Source organism: Vanessa tameamea, chromosome 10 (assembly GCF_037043105.1).
Source record: "Vanessa tameamea isolate UH-Manoa-2023 chromosome 10, ilVanTame1 primary haplotype, whole genome shotgun sequence".
In the NCBI taxonomy this organism is placed as follows: Eukaryota; Metazoa; Arthropoda; class Insecta; order Lepidoptera; family Nymphalidae; genus Vanessa; species Vanessa tameamea.
This window is the reverse complement of record NC_087318.1, coordinates 7,439,537-7,462,915: the sequence shown is the minus strand read 5'-3', so window position 1 is coordinate 7,462,915 and position 23,379 is coordinate 7,439,537. Positions and strand designations below refer to the sequence as shown.

Here is a 23,379-nt window from a genome sequence, read left to right as displayed (position 1 = left end):
TGCTTAAAGAGTGTCTTCTATTCTAGCAACGCGATTCTGTTGAAATTCACTTCGTATTTTACTCGTGAAACGTTGACAGCCGACTTAAGGTGATACGCCATTTAAATACGCGTATCTTTTAATTGTTTTTAATATTTATAGTCAATATCGCATATTAAATTCTGACATTTCACGCTCGTGTTCTGCGGTGAGTTTCGAGTTTCTTCTTCCAGTATACCTGTACTGATTTTGAACGCATTTGTATCTATTTTACAATAACATAAAATTGTGTAAATTTAATTTGATGAATGTCGAGAATATTTTTTAAAGGAAAAACAGAAAACTGTTTTCTTTAATGCAATATTTTCTTTAGGCCTTTATTGCAGTTTATATTTATGTATATATTGGTACAAAGTTCTTATAGGCGGCTTACAGTAGAGTGAACTGGCAGATCATTCTTTATCTTTGTATTATACACGGTTTTATAAAATATTGTTTTTATTCACACGGAATTTTAATAGATTATTATTTTTTGTCGTTTAATTATTCTCAAATATCGTTAATTTAATTCATTGCGTCTGTCATTTAGTAAATTATATATATCGAAAGCAACTCCGTTCCATCCGAGTGTCCAACGACAGCTCTCTTTTTTATTTATTTTTATTAATAAATTTTGTACAGGAGGAAATGTTACATTGGAAATTCGACTCTCGTACGTCTCGTTTTATTTAATAGCCTGTTGTTTTTATTCATGATGTTGAAAAAAATATAAAAGAAATATTTTCAATGGAAAGTCTTAAGTCTGTAAGTAAATTGGTTTCACATTGTAAATAAATATTATTTTGTTTTAGATAAGTAACGAAGATAATTTGCCAAGAACTAAAAACTGTCCACATTTTCCTTTACAAAGCTTTTCTCAGGTCAGTTAGATTCTGAATCTTATGTTGGCGTCCAGCTAGTAAGAATATTTGTAGTAACCCGACTGAAAATATTCAGGAATCTTTTAGCCGGCTTTCACCTTCAGTGTGCATTTTAGTGGCAAAATCGAATATCAATTTTAAATTGAATTTATTGACGATAACTCAAGTGACTATTTTGAATTATTATGTCTAAGAAGCTGCGATGGTCTAGTGGTTGAAATATGTGCGTGTTAACTGTGAGGCTTTCATTTAGTGGTATGTTTTGTACAAGGCTGTAAGGGTAGGTACCATATTGTACTGCCCAGCGTTATAATTTGTTATTGTGGTATGAGGAGTAATTAATATTTGTTACAGTACCGACATCTATATAATTATAAAAATAAAAATATTTATTATGTTATATACAGTACTTAATCTATAACTGGATAAGAATCAAAACCTAGTAACTTACTACTAAGGACTATTACTTGTGTTAAGATGTGTGGGCAGTAGTGACCATTTATAATCGGGTGGTCCATTTACCCGTGCGCCTATCAATGTTATATCAAAAGGAAAGCGCGTTTAAACCCGGTTAAGAATTTATTTGATGTAAGTAGATGAACAATTAATAGCATATTTTTCTTATTTGGTAGTAACTGGTCTATATCTATTGATATTGACACTGCCAGAAGGTAAAGTTGCACAAAGGTTTCCACAATAAAGAGCAGGAGGTAGATAATGAAACTTTTAAATGCCTAATTGCTAAGACCCTCAAGTTTCGGTTTATTTGTGGTATCAAATAAAATATTCATGGTTTAATGTTTAGTATGATTAAATAATATTAATTAGTGTTAAGGAGATTAAGACATGAGAACAGCTGGCTTAAAACGATATATTTCTGAGAAATATGTTTGCATTTTAGTGTTAACACTCATAGTAATTACAACGGCTAAATAACAAATGGAAATAGCGTGCAACGGCGTGCGTGGCTTTTCATCGCCCGAACAAAGTCGCCGCGCAACAAGTTACATTTCAACAACCTCAACCTAAGTACGATCTAAGATTTCCCTTTTTTTCACCTACATATCTTTTCATATACTTATATTTATTCATACTTTCAAAATAATAACGTAATACGTTTCAATGTTTACTTTGGGACTGTAATCTGATTTTTGATATTCACAGCATCTTTTTTTCTTGACAAACAGATCGTATGAGTTTATTTACTTTCCGCCACTTTTAAAAGAGAACGACAGGGTAATGCGCTTGCGTGAGTCAAGAGCGAGAGAGCGGAGAGTAAGACAGGAGATAGTTGTACTAGCTCCGACCAATCGATTAGTCGCATAACGATAGCGACTTCTTAAATGCAGATGTGTCGTGTACACCAACGTCAGTCGGTGAACAGAAATCGCCTAGACCACACGACTATGGCTCTACGTGGCCAGTGTCGCCTTATTCGCGTTGTCCTTTGTAATGATCGCATTGTTAAACCAGTTTAAATGTAACGCAATTGTAAGTGAATAATATTAGAAAGCCGGTTATCAGAAAATAATTATTAAATGAACGCACTGACATTTTAATAAAATTTTAAGTTTGAAACTTTGTTGACATCGAGACAGTTGTTAAGTGTTAAGATAAAATGATTTTACAAATTAAGTGAACAAAGGAGGGATTGTAAAACTGGACGGTAAAGATAAATATGTAAAATTAATTTATTTTTATTTTCGTACACTTAATTACAATAATGTTTATTATTTTCTTTAGAGTTTTTGTAAGTATATAATGTATCTATGTATGAATCAAACGTATTGTATTTGTGTATTTATTTAAACAACCATTGAATTGGCAAATTGAATAAGAAAGATGAAATATCAATTTTTAAAGTAAATTTAAAAAAAATTTTAATCGCCCAGAACTCGTAGACAAATCTCGTAACACCCGTTTTAAATTAATATAGCAGTTTCGTAGCATACGTAGAGCTTGTAGCGGATGATAACAGAAAATATATGTGATATGCGTTTCATATTTTAGTGGGTTCTACCATATTAATGGTTGAAGAAATTTTAGTACACACTTGTCACCCATTCATCCATCTCGTTCTTGACTGATCCAATGGTATTGAACATTTTATTTAACGACCGGCACGTGGGATTGCGTGTGGAAAGATAGCATACTAATGACGTTATTGGCCATATTTTTTATTACCAACAAATTTCGTTTAGGTACTTTTTTATATGTGAACGTTTCCCGACGAATTTTAGGGATTTTATTTACGATCGGAAACCCTGACGATGACTTTTTTTTATCAACGCGACTTTTATATAGAGAGAATAAATAGAATTTTACACGGATTGTATATTTTAACTTTTTTTATTAAACAATCTTTTAATTATTTCTTATAGACGTACAGAGAAAAATGTTTTTGTTTACCATTTGACTAAATCCGTTTTGTACCACAGTAATAGTACGTATTAAAAGTAAAATTATTATTGTATGATCGAAGAGTTATATTCCAACTTGTTGACAGTATTCGAATTTGTAATAGCGTTGCTTTGCAATAAACCTTCATTTGTAGATTGGCCTTTGACGATACCATAATTAGATTCACCATTTCATGTTTGATGACCGAAATAGAAATGATATACGGATGATTTTTGAATGGTTTGTTATGTATATAAATTGTTTAACCAATGTGTTTTACGCATTAGTCAAAAGCAAATCGTTAATTCCGTGAAAGCAAATACATATATTAGTTTAGATATGTATTTTTTTTTCATATAAATGGACCTGTTATAGTCAATAAAAGTTTATAATAAATACATGTCTTATATTTTAATATTAATATTTAATAATTACATGAAAAAGTATGAAGCTTATATTCCGGCTTAATATCGCATGTTCTGTTTAATGTGATCTCAGTTAATTCCGTATTTTTTACTATTTCTATTATTATTGTTTAATAAAGAAAATATAACGTTTCTATTCGAAGTTTAAAACATTAATATCAAATATATTTTTTTATTTATAAAGAACAAAATGTATAACATTTTGAAGTCTATTATAGTTTGAAAATTTGAAATGTTTTTTATAGACACTTAATTTACTGCTAATATGTTTCATGTGTTATAAAAGTTATATAGGTGAAAATTGGATTTGTATGTAATACAATAATCCTCGAATGAATTTAAAAAAAATGTCACAATAAGGAAAATATTAATATTTTTTATTTATTAATTAAAATATCTACTTAACATGTTTTATATATATATATATGTTCTATTTAAATTACAGATCAAATTTAAATTAAAAAAGAAAAAAACAACTTAGAAGACTTGATGATTATTGTAACGGTACATATGGATCCATATTAAAAATAAATAAAAAATATTTGTTTTAAATATTGGTGGTAGGGCTTTTTGCAAGCCCGTCTGGGTAGGTACCACCCACTCATCAAATATTCTTTCAAAGGTCGGTTGCGTTTTGGCGATGTAAGGAATGGTTAATATTTCTTACAGCGCCATTTTTTATGGGCAGTGGTAATTACTTACGATCAGGTGGCCCAAATGCTCGTCCGCCAACCTATAACATAAGAAAAAAAAATGATGAAAAATTTCAATTTAGAATTGGCGGTTTTTTAGAATAGAATTACGCTTATAATAGTCACTTTACTTGTATATCTAGTGCAGAATTCATTATATCTATCTGTTATCAATTGTTTCAACAAATTTATATATAAATGTTATATTATACGAGATCTCAGCGAGCTACGTACGAAACTAGAAATCTATAAGCTTGGCCGCATCTAACCTTTATCTTCAAACCCGTTGGAGTTTCTCAAACTAATTTTCGATAAATTTCTGCGTTCTCGCAGGAGTAACGAGCCATCGAAATTTATAGCCTTTGAAATGCCGTTTACCTAAGAATTGGGCGCTAATCTTGTGTGAAAGAGTCGCGGCCCCATTGCTATGTATTCGTGATTTTGATACTTTATTTATTCGATTCTACACCGAGACTCAGTGAATTACAATAATCAAGATTGAAAATATTGTGGCATACTTTGTTTTCAAATATATCTTATGTTAAATGATTAATGTGATTTGATATAAGTCATTGACTAGATAGTGGTCGAAATTCGATCATAATCGTTACTCTGAGAAGATTTAAGGAAACGTATATGAATTTGCGAGTATCTATTTTTGGCGTTATTTCGAATAGTTTTCACTGCAGCTTATCAAAAACATCTATTAAAGAAAAAGAAAATCTGTTGACCGACAGGCAAGAAAACGTATTAAGCTGTTTTGTGTATGTAATTTCGATAAAATCTAGACACTTTTATTACTCATTCTTCGCAACAAGCGATTTCAACATCTTGTTTTTCTTATCAATAGTTGTTAACTTATTGTTTCGAAGTTATTGTAATGGATCCGAATTTTTGGACGTCCAATATTTTATATAAATGTTTTGAGCACTCCAGATTTCAAAGACAGATGAATATACTTGGGTGCAACTTACAAACTTCTTCCTTCGTTACATTAATATTAATACAATGATACAGCATTCCTATTTCAAATTGAAAAAAATAACTAACTAAAAAAATAAACTCACATTTGTTTTCCCTCTTGTCAATGAGTAAAGTAATTTCAGCGCTTTGATCAGATTTAAATCACGTTAGATAAAATTTACAATCAAAATAATTAACATACTTCCTGCTGACTTCAAAATTAAAAACTATTCATATAATAATGTTTAGGCTTGATCGTTAAACGTATGATGTATCCGAAAATGGAATGTTTCATAGGCAACCTTATATTTGTTTACGACCTGATATTTAGTGTAGGTAGCGAAATAAAAATTGGACGTTTATAGCGTTTCTCTTCTGGAACATCACTATTTTTTAATATTATTAAAGAATTTTCTATACGGTTCTCGAGTGCGGTTTGAGTAAACAATGCTGTTTTCGCTCGGGCCAACCTTGAGATAATCGTGGATATGCTTACCCTGACGAACTCTAGCGGGATTATTTACCTGTATCTGATTCTTTGTCTATTTTCGCTTCACAAACTTCGTTTTATTTACTCTAGTCGATTGGTTCATTCTGCCATAACAAATGTACGGTAGATATTTCTCGTTTGTTAAGATTAGCTTCTTCGCGAAATAGCTTTATTGGTAAGTTATTTTTAAGCGACTTCTTGAAATTGATTTACGATTTTATTTATATATATAGTGTTATACGTATTTGCGGGTAATTTTATTTATTATAAACTATACTATTATTTCTAAGCTAGAACTAATATTTACAACATTAAATTTTAACCTATCACGAATAACGTAACTAACTTCTGTCTGATTTCTGCAAGAACCTACATCAATTTCTTCTCTTCAACGTTTAATTAATCTTGACTCGTTAAGTTTAGGATATTAAATAAAGTTCTTTCAAGAAAGGAAGTATAATGAGGTCAGATTAAGGAGGTCCTTCATATCCATGCTTTTTATTACATCTGAGTTACATACCTATATATTTTAGAGAACAATATGATTATGAGATTTTATCTATAAAATATAAAACATGCTTGTTATATCAACAGTCTAAATTTTTAATCGTGTTAAACTGCGAAGTGCAGCTTTCTATTTAATTATATTATTATATACTATAAAACCTTTTCCGCAAAACGCTGTACATTCTGGTATAAAATATTGCTAAAGGTTATATTGGTATTATTGCTATATTGGTTTAGTTGTTTTATCAGTTAATAATTACAAAAATACGTCTTCGCATTAATTTTATATGTATATAGTAGGATTGACCCTCGAAATTGAATGCTTTAAATTTAAAGTGATCGACGCGGTTCCGTACAGGATGTGGACTAAACATAAATCTCGTAAATGTGATAACTTTTGTTCCAGTACGGAGCAACCGGAGACGCAAGATAGACATGACGTCGTGAAAAATGTTCGAATAAGACCTGATTCGTAATTTAAAGTCACATTTGTTATTTAATACAATTTCAAAATTGAAAAATCCTTTAAAGTAATGAAGTTAAAGCGGAGCGTAAATCTGCTTAATGTGACGACGTGAAAAATGCTTCGAATGCGTACTTTAGAAGATTGAAAGGAAATTTTTATATATTTTTCCTCAAGTTTTTTGTTGAATGAAATATGGAAGAAATGTACATTAAGTTCAGTTAAATATATAATAGTATTTTATAATTATAATACATTTCAAACACTCTGTCTGTGTAATGAAGCTTAGTTTATTATATTATTATACTATAAATTAATTTAAAAAGCTTTGCAATCGACTTTTAGTTATTTTATTTGTTATAATAACGAGTTGGTTTCTAATTAAAGTAATCCTATGTTCCAAATTTTACCTTTCGAAACACCATACTTATGGCTGTGTTTATAGTCCGTCAGTATATTATGCAAGCTCGTCTGGGTAGGTACCACCCAATCATCAGATATTCTATCGCCAAGAAGCAATGCTTAGTATTGCTGTATTTAAAGGGTGAGTTAGTCAGTGTAATAATGAGTCTAAGATAACATCAAGGATCCAATGTTAGTTTCTACTAACTAAATACTAATGTTCTCATTAGCCATATAGAATGGATAAAAAAAATTAGGGTGCCATTATCTATGGGCAGCGGTGACCACTTACCATCAGGCGATCCATTAGCTCGTCCACCTAAATGTTATAAAAAAGTATGGATATAGTTACAGAATCCGTTTCCGTCCGTACTTTGAATACACTTGTCTTACGAATCAGTTAGTTATGAATGTTACCCGACTTTACAGGATTAATATTTATTTTGTTGGTTAATGTATACGCTTCAAAATTATTCAACTGCAAATCCAATCGTTAAGGAACGTTTGTATGTTAAAGGCTATTATAAAACCAATAACTTAGATAATTACACACCTTGTAAGTAAAACGACCCATTTCAGATAGAAATATGACAATTGCATCGTAAATTCAAACTGTTGAAAAGAAAAGAATCCCGCTGAGGTTCTTTCGCCGTTTCTTCTTAGGTCTGAGGAGATTTTTCCGAACCGGCGGCAGATTTTTCTTGATAATCAATAATAAGTGTATATCGATTTTTATAATCTTTTTTTATTATCTAATCCTATTTTGACGAAGCATAAAGCCAATTTAGCGTCACAATTGAATGATTCTAGCAAATAGCATGAAACAAGAACATATATCTACATACTACAGTTTAACCGCGGGTCCCAGCAAACATATGCTATACAGCTGGAGAGTTTGAATGGTTGAAAAATTTTAACTTCGAAATCACCCGTCCGATTTGTTTAATTCTTTTTACATTGAATATTTCGTTTATATACTAAACCTCATGCCTCCTATCGAGCAGAGTAGTCGTAACTATAAATGTAAATCTATTTAACAAACTGTACAATCCAAATGCACCGCGACTAAAATCGCGGTATACAATATAGTCTCCGAATGCTCTTAATTTGATTGTATATCTATCATGGTATAAAGTATGCTCCTTAGCCGAAAGGAGTAGATTGTGGAATCTCGTTTTAGTAAAGCAATGAAAGCAAATACAAGATCAGAAGCGAATGTCAATTCCCGGTTGTGTGTTCCCGTTCTAAGTTTTCATAATATGTCAAAATTACTATCAGTTTAATTATAATGATTGACGTCTTAAGAGAAGGACGCGTCATTTTGCACTACATTGAATTTCCATTCGCTTTTGATTTTATATTCGCTTAATCCGAGTATGGAATATTTCTAATACTGAGCATTGAGAAGGCACAAGGCTCAACGTAAAAAAAACATCAGGAGGAAGCTTGTTCCTCAACACATTGCGCCTCTAATTTTGACATTTTTTTGGTTATTTTGTTTGTTTGTTATATGTATGTATGTAGAGTATGTGTGTGTTTTTATGACAGCTGGAGGCTGATGGGCAAATTGGTCACTTCATGGTAAGTGGACACCACCGGCTATAGACATTATTATTATTAATTCCTTATATCACCAATGTTCCTCCAACTTTAGGAACTACGATGTCATGTTTAAGTGTAACTAGGCTTAGGCGCTTATGTGCCTGTAGTTACATTGGCTCATTCAAACCAGAACACTACAGTAATAAGTGTTGCTGGCTTAACGGCAGAATATCTAACAACTAGGTGGTACATATCCTGACGGGCTTGCACCACTAAGTACGATTTCATTATACTTCATTCAAATGAAATTCAGCCATTCTTTCGGTGTCATACACACGGCATATCACGAATAGCGCTATACGGCGCTGATAAAGATTAAGTTTCGGACTCTTTTTCTCAAACATACAATATCTACAAATCTTCTTATATATTCATAGCGTAAGCCGATTTGTGTCCCAGTGATTATGGGACGATGGCTGCATATAAAAAATCGGTAATAGCCTTATTTTGAAGAGCTTCAGCCGTAGATGTGCAGAAATTTATAGAGGATGATTGATTACAATTTACTGAATTGTTACGATTTCACAAATAATCAATTTTAGAGAGCGGAAAAAAGTTACTGGCCGCTTTGAGAGCGGTCCTACGGCTGTATAAGAAAAAAAGTGATAACATAAACATTCTAACTGAAATAATATATTATACATTTGATGTTAAAAAAATCATTTAAAAGAGGTTTTATTATTTTGGCGCCAAATGTAGATGATTTACTTGCAGCTTACAATGAAATAAAATCAAACAAAACCTGTCATAGGTTTCGAATTTTCTAAAAAATCTTTTGAATAAACGCGAAGTTTCGCGGGAGACCCACTAGTATACAATTAAATGTGTATATATCCTATGTGGAAAATCATACTTTTTATCATGTTTATACTATCATGTATCGTGTGATAAGCTTCATCTATTAATGTAACGTAACGGTTTTTTTAACAAAAGTTTTCAATTTATTAAATGGATAAAGTTAACATGGATTAGAAGTTACTTGATACATTAGTCGCTATGGAAACATTACCATATAATGTTAATATGAGTATCCTCTAATTAAATGTTATCCAATATACATATACATATATATATATGTATATAGTATATAATTAGCAACCAGAAGAGAGGTATCACACATTTTTATTAAGCTTGTAAATTAAGTATTTGAATCGGGATATTTACCATGTTTTTATTTTTATTTGGTGGAGCTCGATATTTCGACATTGACTACGAATGTCTTGTTCACTTGTAAATTAATCTCATATATTTGCTTGGTGGTAAGATTTTGTCCAAGCCCGCCTGTGTTATATTTTACCGAGAAACGACAATACTTACGACTACGGCAAGTGACCTAGTGTAACTAGAGGTAAGGAACAAAACATCTTAGTTCCCAAGGTTGGAGGCGCATTTGTTATGTAATAACGATGTCTATGGGCGGTGGTAACTGCTGTCCACCGGGTACCCATTTAAACATATAAAAGCACTACTGGTAACGATGTTGGGTACTTTGTTTGTAAATATCGTTCATATAACTTTTCAATAAAGTTTTTACAGGCATAAGCCGTTTGTAATTTTTTATACGTTTTATTTTTTATTTAATATTGGCATACTAATAATATATACATATGTACGTATTAACAGATTATAACTGTATTAATTAATGGAAGGTAGAAATACTTTTATTGTAAAAAATCGTATGCAAATATTTTTTTATTTTATATTGCCTATTAAGCCTTTTGCGTGTTTTTAATGAAATTCTGAATAATGGTAGCTTATAGTTTGGATGGTAATAAAATATATTTCACTAGGATACGTAGGACAATCTTTCATAATCTCATCTTTGAAAAGAAGACGAATGTTTCTTGCAATAAACTGCAAAATGTTCGCTTCCTGTTGAGGTTTTAAATAATGAAGTAAATGAATTTTATGTAATGAAAACAATTATACTTATAACTATTTAAAACTAAACAACGAACCAAGTCTCAAGAGTCCCAAGTCGACTAATTATTCATTGAATACTTTTGGTTTGTTTTAGGATGATGTTGAAACAGCGCTGATGTAGCAGGCGCTAAAATGGATCGGTGGGTGACGGCAGCAAGCTCGCTGTTGGCGATTCTACTGTACTATAACACACTCGACGCTGGTTTTGTGTATGACGATAGGTAAGCGTTAAGTTCACTAACACAAATGCGATTTTAGATATAAGTAATATTTCGATAATGGTACAGTCACTTCGGCTATTATTTAATTGTATTTCTAAAACTCTTTTACGTGGTTCATTTCCTTGATTTAAATTTATAATAATATTAAAAAATATATTATAAGCTTCAATAGAGGAATCCTAATACTTAAATTGTGATGCTGTCTGGTAATAAAAACATGCAGGCACTCAATAATAGAAACTAAAAATAAGAATTACCAAAAGCCTGGAATGTGTAGATATAAAATAATATCACAAAATTAAGGCTCCTAAGATAGTCAGCTACATGATTTAAAACAATTTTAAATTACTTTTTATCTTATTATTAGTAAACATCTACTTATGAATTTATTATTCTGAAATGGATTTATGATTACACGGACTTAATGAAAAAGTTGCGATATAATCGTATCCTTTCCTTATAATATAATCCTTTAAATACATAATAAAACATTTTAAATTAACATGGTTATTTTTATTTTTATTCACGAGACTGAACAAGACATTCGTAGATAATGTCGAAATATCGAGCTCCACCAAATAAAAATAAAAAACATGGTAAATATCCCGTTTTAGATACTGTTCATAATAAAACAGCTTAAAATAATACAGTTTCATTTTATAAATAAAATTTATTTATGATAGACTTTATAGGTTTACGGTTTTATTTGTGCCAAATTAATTAATTGGTTATGATAGAAAAATAATTTATTGCTACCTATTTTGAAGGACAACATTTCATACATCTTGGAAGAGCTTCAATTGGACGCTTTTTTATCATTAGAATATAATATCTTTCTGACTAATTTCGACCAAGGCGTCCTTTCTCATAATTAGCCTCTGTCAGGTTCCTCCACCTTTTTCAGGTCATCGATCCACCTGGCTGAACGGCGCCTTATGTTGCATTTACCGAGCCACGATTTTTACTTTAGGTCTCGTTTGCTCCAACAGCCATTAGTTCTTCGACATAGGTAACCAGCCCACTACTACGTCAGTCTGCTTCGGTTCTTCTTTGGATAATCTTATTTTCGATATTATCTTTCAAAATACTGTTTTCATTGTAATTATTTGATTTCTGGGCAATCCCGTAGCTAGCGTCCGCGTTCGAACATCGTATGTTGTGGAAGGTATCTAGGTATATACGTAGACATTGGCAGATGCAGGTTTCCCTTTGGTGTATGTCGGTCCCAGCACGACATTCCTTTTGAACATGACCAAGTTCATACTGAGACCAAAACGGAGAGAAGAATCGCTAAGACTATTCGTCGTTTACATTGACATTTTCAGGGCGCTGAATTAACTGGATATGGATCCACTTAATTCAGCGCCTTGAGGATGTCTTCCAATGCGTCAGTTTCGGGATATAACAGTCTTGGATTTGGACAGTTATTATAGCGGCGTTTAGTAGACGTCTCAGTAATTCGATATATGTATATTCAATCGGTATGATATCTCAGCAGTACTTCGAGCGCTGCCCGGGTTTCGATCGTAGGTTTTCACGTAATCCAAAAAAGCTATACAGAGCGATAGATTGCACTTTTAGGATTTTTACAGAATACTGTATCATCTGCCGAACTCTATAGATCTGCTCTAAGTTCCGGAACTCCTCAAGTTGTCAGTCTAGACGCTTGATGACAACTTTTGAGAACACTTATATACGTGAATCAGGAGGGAGGTAGAGGAGATTTTTTTTTTGCACCTTTCTTAAAAAATTGTGTCAGCTCGCTTATCTTGTTGTATGCGTCGCTGGTGCCACCCTAATACCGTGTAGGTCACCGTCCGAGCGCCTCGATTTAATGGTTCGTGAGATTACCAACAATGTTTTCCACTGGTTTCTTCTAACTTGGAAAGTATAACTGCCCCTAAAGGTTTTCTATTTTATTGACGACTAAATGGATATAACGACCTCTCTCAGGGGAGGCTATATGTGCTAGTTAAAGAGACAAGTGTGCACATAAACACAAGTATATTCTCTGTTCTCTCCCTCTCATGATCCGACACGACCAAAAAGATTTCAATCGCAAGTTTTTTTCTTCAAGCGGTTTTGGGTTGCTTGGTTTCATAGGTAAGGGACTATATGCCCGTCCAACTTCAAGAGGTACCAGACTGAGAATTTCACGGCAGAAAATCCTCCCAATTTCTTATTGTTCCGATTGATTTGAACCCACTAATAAGGAATCTGCGGCCTTATAACATTCAGTCTATGGTATAGAAATATTAATGAAACAGTTTCAAATATTTTATTGTATGTATATTCGATTCGATTCGATCCATTTTAAAGTAGTTTATACAAATAGATTTTTTTATGAAAAAAAATCTTTACAAATATTTGTGCCTAAAGTCATAAAAGACTTACGTGCCCCACTTCTCAAATTTGCGTGTATTTTATATAGGATTCAAGAACCACCGTCCGGACTCGGGGCGAGTTGGATTGTATTGGATATTTGAACCATTATACACAAAAATGAAAAATTCCAACAATACATTCTACATTCTAATAATACAACAGCTTGTTTGTGTGCTTCGATGATTAAAAAATGAGATTGCTTTGGTAAAGAAATAAATATTCAATAATATTTCTTATTTTGTTATATGTATATATATATACACATACATACATATGTTGAAAAATAAAATAAATGTAAACATTACGATTTTGTCCCTTCTACCTATAATTTGGCGTAATATGTTAATATCCGATATTATTTTTGCTTATTTACTTTCCTAATAAAAAAAGATTTGAGTAAATATGTCGAAATTTTCATCTTTTTCGCCTGTTACATTTTTATCGTCCAGTTAATAATACCTAAAGTAATTCATTAATATTAATTTGCAAAGTTTGACTAAAATCGCCAACGCAAGAACATATTTGTACATGTAAGTACGTACACGCTAGTGTCATGATTACATAGCTGAACTATATACAATGAAAACTTCTATAACTGTATACAATGGTAGGTTGATATGTGGACTCCATCTGGCTCGTTGATATGCACAACTCCAGGCTTACAGCAATGTGTCCGTTTCATAATCCGCTTCCCATGCGGGTGTGGAATTAGTGTTAATTCGAAAGCACCGTAAGCACTGCTTAACAACTTCTATTCCGCTTAAACATTTCTTTTTTAGTCCAACGATAAATGCACAAATTACATTTCGCTAAATATAGTGTATTTATTGGATATTGGTGAAGTTATTTCTAGATATGTTATATAAGCTAAACGCCGTGCTTACTCTATTAGGGTACATAAACTGTACATAATTTATCCAGATTTCAATGCGGTATTCATTAATAAAAATGTAACTTTTAAAATGGGAAGGTTAATATGTATAATAAAAAGGATTTTCTTGTTATGTTTCTTTTCAATCAGATATGTCTATATATACACTTAATGTAACCGTAAGAAATCGGGACGAACAGTTAGTGGATACGTTATAAATATATGAACAGGAGTTGAAATATATTTATTTTGAACTGCTATAATATTTGGTGATTTATTATTTATGTGTTACGGTTGAAAATGATTGTTTCGTTGAATGGAATAAAATATTTATAAACAATATTTTCAATGAATATAATACCGTTATCCACATAGAATTATATTTTGTAGTATTTGGTAAAACTGAAAAAGAAAAATTAAATATATGTAATCATTTTATCCTACAATAATTACATTAATTTTCCCTGTATGAATATAAACGAAAACTAATTCATAGATCTTTTATCATTTATATAATCTTGTATACAATAATAAATCTTATGTACATTGTATTCATATCTGTATCTACATATACATGTAATAAAATTGGAGGGTCTGTTTGTAATACTAAAATAACCGCTTTTTACTTAATGCATATGTGTGTTACGGGGTACATATACCAAAATATATTTTTTTTTACAATTTTTGTCTGTCTGTTTCTTTGTTCCGGCTAATCTCTGAAATGGCTGGACTCATTTTGACGGGACTTTCAATGGCAGATAGCTGATGTAATAAGGAGTAACTTAAGCTACTTTTATTTAAGAATTATTTATAAAATATTAATAAGGTCACGCTGCAATGTCCAAATACTGTCCAGTACTGCGCGCAGCCCTCGCACCGCCATCAGTCCGGGTGCCTCCTACCAACGACTTAATATTACAAAAGCTGTCTAATATAGAATTAATAAGTTATAGTAAAATCTGCGAACTGAATAATAACTTTTTTGTTAAATTCAAACGCGCACGAAGTCGTGGCCATAGGTAGTTGAATATAAATCAAAATATAAAATGAAACTAGTAATAGTCTCATATCCAGAACTATATTCAAAAAACGATTCGTTTTACGTACAGACAATACAGGTAGCATTTCTATTGGTGTTGCCTATAAGGCGTAATTCAGAGGCAAGCATTGACGTATACTTACTGATTCTGAACGTATTTAGGCTACGAATAACTGATAGAAGTGAATAAGTATGAAGATGTCAGATTCTAGTATTTCAATTATAAAATTTAAACGTCAATTAGGCGATTCTGCTGTCCGTAAGCAAAACGAGTGGTTTTTTTAATTCGTGTCCGCTTTAGAAAAAAAAAGAGAATTTAAGTACTGTTCAGTTAATTCGTTGAAGGAATATCTGTTACTTTGATACGCTCAGTTCTCAGGTTTACCGCTGTGTCGTCGTTTCATAATCCTCTTTTCTTGCTGGGATTAGTGTAAAATACAACATCGCCAAAAGCATTTCGGTTTTCATCTCGATACGAATTTTTAATCGCAGAATCGTGTGATTCTTTTGTTATCGCGTTTGTAACACAATAATAAGTGATCGGTCTTAAAGTATCGGCAAATACATGTTTCATGAATTTTAATATCAGTGCCTTTATAAATTTGATTTGTGTTTTAATACTTTTATGGAAATAAACTACTACTATCTACTATACAATACGTTTCAAATAAGAATAGGAATGTCAATGACCTCAACTGACCGCGATTTAAAAAAAAAAAAAATGATCTACCTTTTTATATAATAATATATTTATAAAAAGTATAACCAAATCTACTAGCTAATCTGAGTAATAATTAGGTTTTTAAAATAATATAAAACAGCTATGACGTCATAAGTTGCCGTGAGTTCATATGAAGTTCTACCCGCATATAACTACAAAGTTAGTTTGTTTGTTTTATTCGTCTAACGCTAACGCTAATAATTAATAATTTTTATCTACAATTGAAATCTGAATTGTTTTTATAAAATGAATATTTAAATTAATAAGCACGAATAATTAGGTTTAAATTACCGGTTAAAATAGCAATAGCTACGGGTTCAGATTACACATAAGTATCTTGTACTTTGAATTAAATCTTCACAATATATTGTAAATTTTATATATAGGTTTTGCTATATATACCTTTTATTTTCTCGCTGGAAAAACGCATTAGGCGTTTCCCCCACGTGAAGTGGGGTGTATGTGGGACCGTCGGGATCGCTGGTGCCCAAACCTGCGCCCTAGTAGTCCGGAATACCCACTAAAAAACCAGCGGTACACTCTCCGTCTTTTCAGTAGGCGCCACAGGATCGCTTTCGTATGCTACTACGACACCTTGACGGTCAGCCCGCCTATACGGGCCTCAAATTCCCAATGGGGGATTTCCGGGGTACTGAGAACCCTCCTAGTCCCTACGGCGCCTATAGAGGCGGGGGGGAGAAGGTACGCGTAGTGTTGTTTCCTCCTCCCCGGTCTTCTTCGGCGAATTCGGTCTGCAGCAGAGTCCACCTCCCGCTCCCGTTCCGCTGCTTTATTCTGCGACATGACATTTTAAAGAAAAAGCACATTTCCGACCAGCACGCCTTGCTACTCGGTATCATGGGATTGATGGCGCTCGGCAGCGAGAGGTTTCCGCCGAAACTCGTCACCAGGGAATGTCTCCGGGGCCCTCACGCAGCACATTCAATCAGGGTGTGGTACGCCGTGGCTACTGGACCACACCTTGTAAGTCCACTCAATAATAACAAACAATAAGAGTATTAATGGTAAGAATAGACAAATCTCACGTTTTAATTCGATTACGAATTCCATACCTACTTTGATCCATCCAGATTTTGATTTAAACCGCTCTTAATTTATCTTTTATTTCGCTCTCGTAAGAGGTATCTTTAAAAATTGTATATCGAATGACTTTTACTTATATAAGACACAGATTTCCATAGTTTTTCTTTGTTAATTGATGAATTAAGAATGAAATCCTCCGTCTTTAATTCATTAACATAATCCTAAATCCGATTTTCATATTCCTAAATTCATGTAACGAATTTATATACAAAGTAACATTCCAATTTAACCCTATTTAAAAAATCCTTTTAGTGATCTCCTACATTTTAAGGAATTTCTATGCGAAATTTTATCCTGTTAGACCCTCCGGTTTAGGCTTAAAGTCAGACATTTTTATCTAATCAAATTTTTGAAGTACTTAAATAATTTTAAAAATTTATTATTCAAATCTTAATTCAATTAATAATCAAATCTTATCTAAAAAATAATCAAATCTTAATCAAGTAAATAATTTATTTACTAACACATTGACATTTAAAAATATAAAATAAAGATAAAGAAACCACATTATTCAAAATAAGTAGTAAAGTTAAAGAGAGCTACACACAAACATACCCACAAACTAATAAAACTGTAAAATCATCTCTAACGCAAAATACACGAACATCGTATGTTAAATATTTATTACGATCCTTGATATAAGTCTGTACAACCGACAAATCTCAAAATTAAGGAAAGGTTACCTTATATTATTTTCCCTTGCAAATTCTATCGACGATAATGATGATAGAAACGATGAACTTTGTTCTGGATTGCTGCAAACCACTTCAGTGTTTCGTAATTGAGGGCTTACGTGACGGCTCTACGCCGCAGCTGCCTCTAACTTTCGCTGCAAAGAGTTCCGGACTATCCTCAACTTTATCTCAATCTAAGTTTTGGCACGGCTAGAAGTGGAAATAGTTTTTATTGAAACTTTTCCACAATCATAAAACATGTTTCGATGTTTCTTTTCGTTTCGTTATTACTGAGAGTCCTAAATTTGTTGCCACTAGTTCGTCACAACATCTTAAATACCAATCTTAAAGAAGAAATATAAGAGAAAAATAAAAATACCAAGTTTAACAATACGAAAATACAAAATTGGGTTATATAAAACAAGTATAATCGGTATTAATACTACGGATACAGATTTACCAAAGTGATTTCTGATCTTCTTGTATTTTTATTTTAGTGAATAGTTAAATTAGTAATAAAAACTTTTTGGTAAACTTTAAGTGTGAATCAGTAACGGATTAATTTACAATAATTACCTTAATGTACGAACATGACGTTTTTAATTATTCGTTGTCTCAATGTGTTGTATGTTGAACATATAACTTATGATATGAAAAAATATTAAGTTAAATATAAAGCGTGCATGGGCGGCCTTATCGCATATAGCAGTATTTTCCAGCAAACCTCCATTAAGTAGTAGGGGACAAAATCAGGAATAGATGTTTGTAATATAAAAGAAAGAGTAAAGAGTCTAGTATCGATTTATAAACCATCAGCCTACGAAGCAGGTTTAATCTAGTTGTGTTATTTTCGAATTCGTCTCCAATCGTTTGTAATTTTGCATTTTGTTGTAGTGGCGAATTTATAAATTGATAAAATTGCATTTTCGCTTACTATGTACCTACGTCTTGTACATGTTTGAGGGATATTTGACGAAAATGTAATTATTTCGTATTTATGTATTCGTCGAGGACAAATGACATAATATATAATACATAAGACATATAAGAGATAAGCCTCAAATTTCACTTCTAAAGGAGAAAGAGCCTGACCCCAGGGCTTTGGGCAACCCCTACCACCTGGCTGGGCTGGCTGGTTAGGCACACACACACACACATCAGCCCGCATTCGTCCACTGCTGGACATAGGCCTCTCCAAATGCACGCCACTGTGGTCTTTCTTCGGCAACTCGCATCCAGCTCCTGCCAGCCGTCTTGCGCAAATCGTCACCCCACCGTGCCTGAGGACGTCCTACACTACGTTTGCCGAGACGCGGTCTCCACTCTAGACACGTTTTCCCCAACGGTTATCGGTTCTACGACAAATATGGCCAGCCCACTGCCACTTCAGCTTACTAATCCGGTGGGCTATGTCGATGACCTTGGTTCTCTGACGGATCACCTCATTTCTGATGCGATCCCTCAGAGATACTCCGAGCATAGCCCTTTCCATAGCACGCTGAGCGACTTTAACCCGTGGACCTGGTTAAAGTCGTTCAGATAATATAATAAATAGTCTGACCTGGGCTGGCTGGTTAGGCATCACCCACTAATTATAATAATTATAGTTCCGGTTTGAAGGGTGAGTATGCCAGTTCGATAGGCTCAAGAACATAACATCTTAGTTCTCAAGGTCTGTGGCACAATGTTGTAAGGAATGCTTAATATTTCTTACTGCACCAAGGTCTTTGTGGGATGGTAACTATTTGCCATCAAGTGGCCCATATGTCTGTTCACCCATGTTTTTTTTATAAAATAAATCAAGAAATGATGTAACTATTTATTATTGAGGAAGTATAGCTGTTTTAATAATTACTGAATGGAGATTCGCTGAGTAGACTGATAATTATCGACTGTTAACGCTTCGACACTGATTTTCAAAGGTCTCCAATTAATTCTGTAGTATTACCGGTAATGAAAAGGGTTCGAATGACTTTCTCGCTGGTCTAGTATCCTATTGTCGCAGAACCCGAGTGGTGAATGTTTGTAACTCAATCAGTCTCGAACAACTAGACGTATCTTAAATTTGATAATCAGTGGAAAATTCATAGGCTGTTACATTGAAGATTGCTACCAGGAGATATGCCGTATGTATATATTTTGACAGCGTTCATCAGAAAAGCGCGTTGACAGGCTATTTTCTAATTAATTTCGATGTTATGTCATCAAATAACTTTAAATTATAAAATATGCAATATTAAAATGTGCTTTGTACATTATGTCCATCAAAGAAGTTTAAGTTTCTCGCCAGTTCCCGTTGGTAGCTTTAATTTTCTTCGGCAAATTCAATAAGTCCCTCCTGCGAGGTATTCGTTTCTATAAAATTTTGCAGAGATTTAAACTTTATCAATCAAGAAATTTAAATATTATGTTAAAAAAAATATTGATAAATAAGGTATAGTACTCAATACATTATTAGTTATGTAACATAAAAGCGAGTAGGTATGTATAAATTTTATCGTGTTTAATTGACACGTAATTAATCATAAATGGGAAAAAGAACTTACTGAGTTCTCGGTGATTATATTGGTAGAATCTATAATTATATATTGCGAACCGTTAGAAGATTAATATTTGCTATAATCTTATTAAATTATCATTCGAAAGTGTTTGTTAGGGTTGCCAGACTAACGTATATTGTTATTTTGATTATAATGCATGACATAAGGGTTAACACTATTTGCTTTAACTAAAAAAAAATTATTTATATATTACATCTACAACTCTTTATAATATTTATATTATTCTTATTTATTATAATTATATTTATTATATCATAATAAATATGTTCATTCTATAACAAATTGTTAATAAATAGACAAAGTCAGACTTATCAAATATCAATATATTATCAAAGCTACGAAAATATTCTTTTCTCTTTTTCGTTCATAATTTATTTCAGGGCAGTTTATTTTCCTTTTAGTAAATGTAACGCTAATGCCGCTATTTCCTGCAAATAGGACTTAAATGTTTTAATGAAGGAACTGTTTTAGCGAAACCGTAACATCAAATCTATTCCATTCCATCGTTATTATACATCCCTCGAACGCAATAAAAGTCATTTGCGAACAAAATACTCGAAAAAGTTTTTATGTAAATAAGTAAAAGGAAAGGCGTCTTATTCACAATTTGCAATACAATGGCCGAAATGCTAGAGATGATTTTTCCTTCTTCGCATAGTAAGCATGGCTTTGGTATAATAAAAAAATATTATTCAATCGCTTATTTTACTGACTTTACACTTCAAATCCAAGGCAGGAGATTAAATATATGTAGGTACAGTATATAAGGATAAGTAGGTCTAACAGATGTAGGTTGAATATGAATTCATAATTTTATTTGTCTAAGAATTATCCTGTAGTTTACGCGTGTGATGTGCCAGTTATGTTAGTTGTGGAGTGCATTGTGAGAAAATCCGTTAATTTAAACTTTATTTAAATTTAAGTTTTATCTGAATGGGACAATTGTGTCAAGAAGTAATCGTGATAAAGCAAGGCGACATACTAAGTCAAGACTTCATAAACTTTGTATATCGAATGGACACGCGAAATTCATGAACGGTGAATGAAATATGCTTACCAATATTATGTTAGCGAAATAAATTCTATTTTTGAAAGTACTAATTTTGACACATATATAATTTTTAGTCCCCATAATTGTGATACCCGGAAATGTCTCGTGTTAACCGAGGCCAAATAATAATGTCGCTATGAAATATGATAGATTATTTTAAAGTATTATTTTTAGTCAAACCGACTCTCACGCATTTTTGTATTAAGTAATCGATGTCGATACACTAACGATAACAGACGCTATAGAATACATAATACGCTACGACTTCCTCTCTAGCACATTTTCTCGAACAACTTTATCTTTCTTATGCAACATTGTAGATAAATAGGTGACGAGTGCCACAAGGTCCTGATCTTATGTCAGATCCGGCCATAGTGTTTATTCAGAATAGTGCTTGATTTTATTTAAAATGTCTAATTTTCGTTTTCGATTTATATACTGTAGCACCCGCAGCGGCTCCAAATGGGTACAATTGATTAATAAAAAATATGTATACAGCACTTAGGAACAATGCAGCTTTTACAAGTAAAAATAATATAATTACTTAAAATATGTATGCAATTTCACGGTCTATCATCATAAAATTGCTATGTTGATTAGTTAAGACGTGAAAGCTAACTAAACTCTTTTGTATTTATAATATAAGTCACAGTATGTCAGATAAAACTAGAAACTAAATGAGAAAACCTTTATAAATAAATGCACCCGCAGCTCAATATAATAAAGACGATTTCAAGAATAGCAAGAGCGGAATACAAAATCCAATAAGAGTCGAATATACGCTTCAGGAAATCAATCTTAAAGAACGATGGTAAGCGTTCACCATTATTTAGATGATATTGTACTCGGTGTTGAAGCGCTTGAGGGTTGAATCGAGCGGTCAAGGAAAAACATTTCGATACATCTAAGCCTGATTACCGAATGACGCTGACCTAACGGTCGCCGACCGAGTAGAAGTTTCCTGTCAGCTTATGTCGAGAAATAATAAAACTAATTTATGATTTATTTCTGTGATATGTATTAAATTTTGATAAGATTGTTTTCAAATAAAATTTATAAGAAAATAGCTCATAAACGAGACCTTAATGATTGATTTTTAGCAAAGTATAACGTTCAATAATAATTAACAAAATATTAAACATAAACATGTATAACATCAACAAACTTTATTAATACGAGTAATTTCTTTGTTTCTACCTATAAAATATTTTAAAATTATTTAAAATTTTAAAATCTGTGAATGTTGTGTACATATTGGAATGCCACGAAGTGATTACGAACATGATTATTAAAGTAAATATAGTATTGTGAAATTCATCTGATTCGGTCTGATCCATCATCATCCTCCTGCTCTTATCCCAATTTTACTTGGGGTCGGCGCATGTCTTCTTCTTCCATACTTCTCTGTCGGACGATACTTACAATACTTCTGATTCGGTCTGATCTGGACGCGGAAATACTGCTGCTTGATGTTAATCTGTTTGTTCCAAATTTCCATTGACACCAATATCAACATCACATGCTAATGCAAAGTTAGCGCAAACGGTCTCCTTAAATGTAAGTTACCATCGTCATTACAATCGATATCTGGCGATGGGATGCTTTACGATTACGTTTATTGCCTCAAAGGGAATTGACAAGAATTCATATTTTCATTGTCTACTTTATTGTTAAACGTTATAAGACCATAAGTTGGGAAATTTCGTTTAAAAACAGAATAGTGAATTGTTGAATATACCTTTATTTTTTTGACTGGTTCATTTAATACATACATATAGCCACTCCAAATTTATCTCGGAGGGTTCAAAGGTACATAGTCCCACAATTTAACCTATCGATTAGGGCAATGCATATTCATGTCTGACTCTTGAGCTATTCTCGCTTCTATTGCTAGTGAAACATAAGTTTAAGACATTTAAAAGAGGAATTGTTTTATCAATTTAATATCATAAAATAAAAGAAAAGTAAAATGTATCGCACAGAAAA

The 23,379-nt window shown here is 32.3% G+C and overlaps 1 protein-coding gene across 1 annotated transcript in view; it reads left to right on the top strand.

Moving 5' to 3' along the window:
* The first annotated feature begins 2,236 nt into the window (after positions 1-2,236).
* The window catches only part of LOC113404914 (protein O-mannosyl-transferase TMTC2), a 122,812-nt gene continuing 101,669 nt past the window's right edge, over positions 2,237-23,379 (top strand). The window contains exons 1-2 of the mRNA XM_026646009.2: positions 2,237-2,565; positions 10,861-10,987. Of these exons, the coding sequence (XP_026501794.2) occupies positions 10,899-10,987 (89 nt within the window). The 5' untranslated portion in view covers positions 2,237-2,565; positions 10,861-10,898. The remainder of the gene's footprint in view (positions 2,566-10,860; positions 10,988-23,379) is intronic.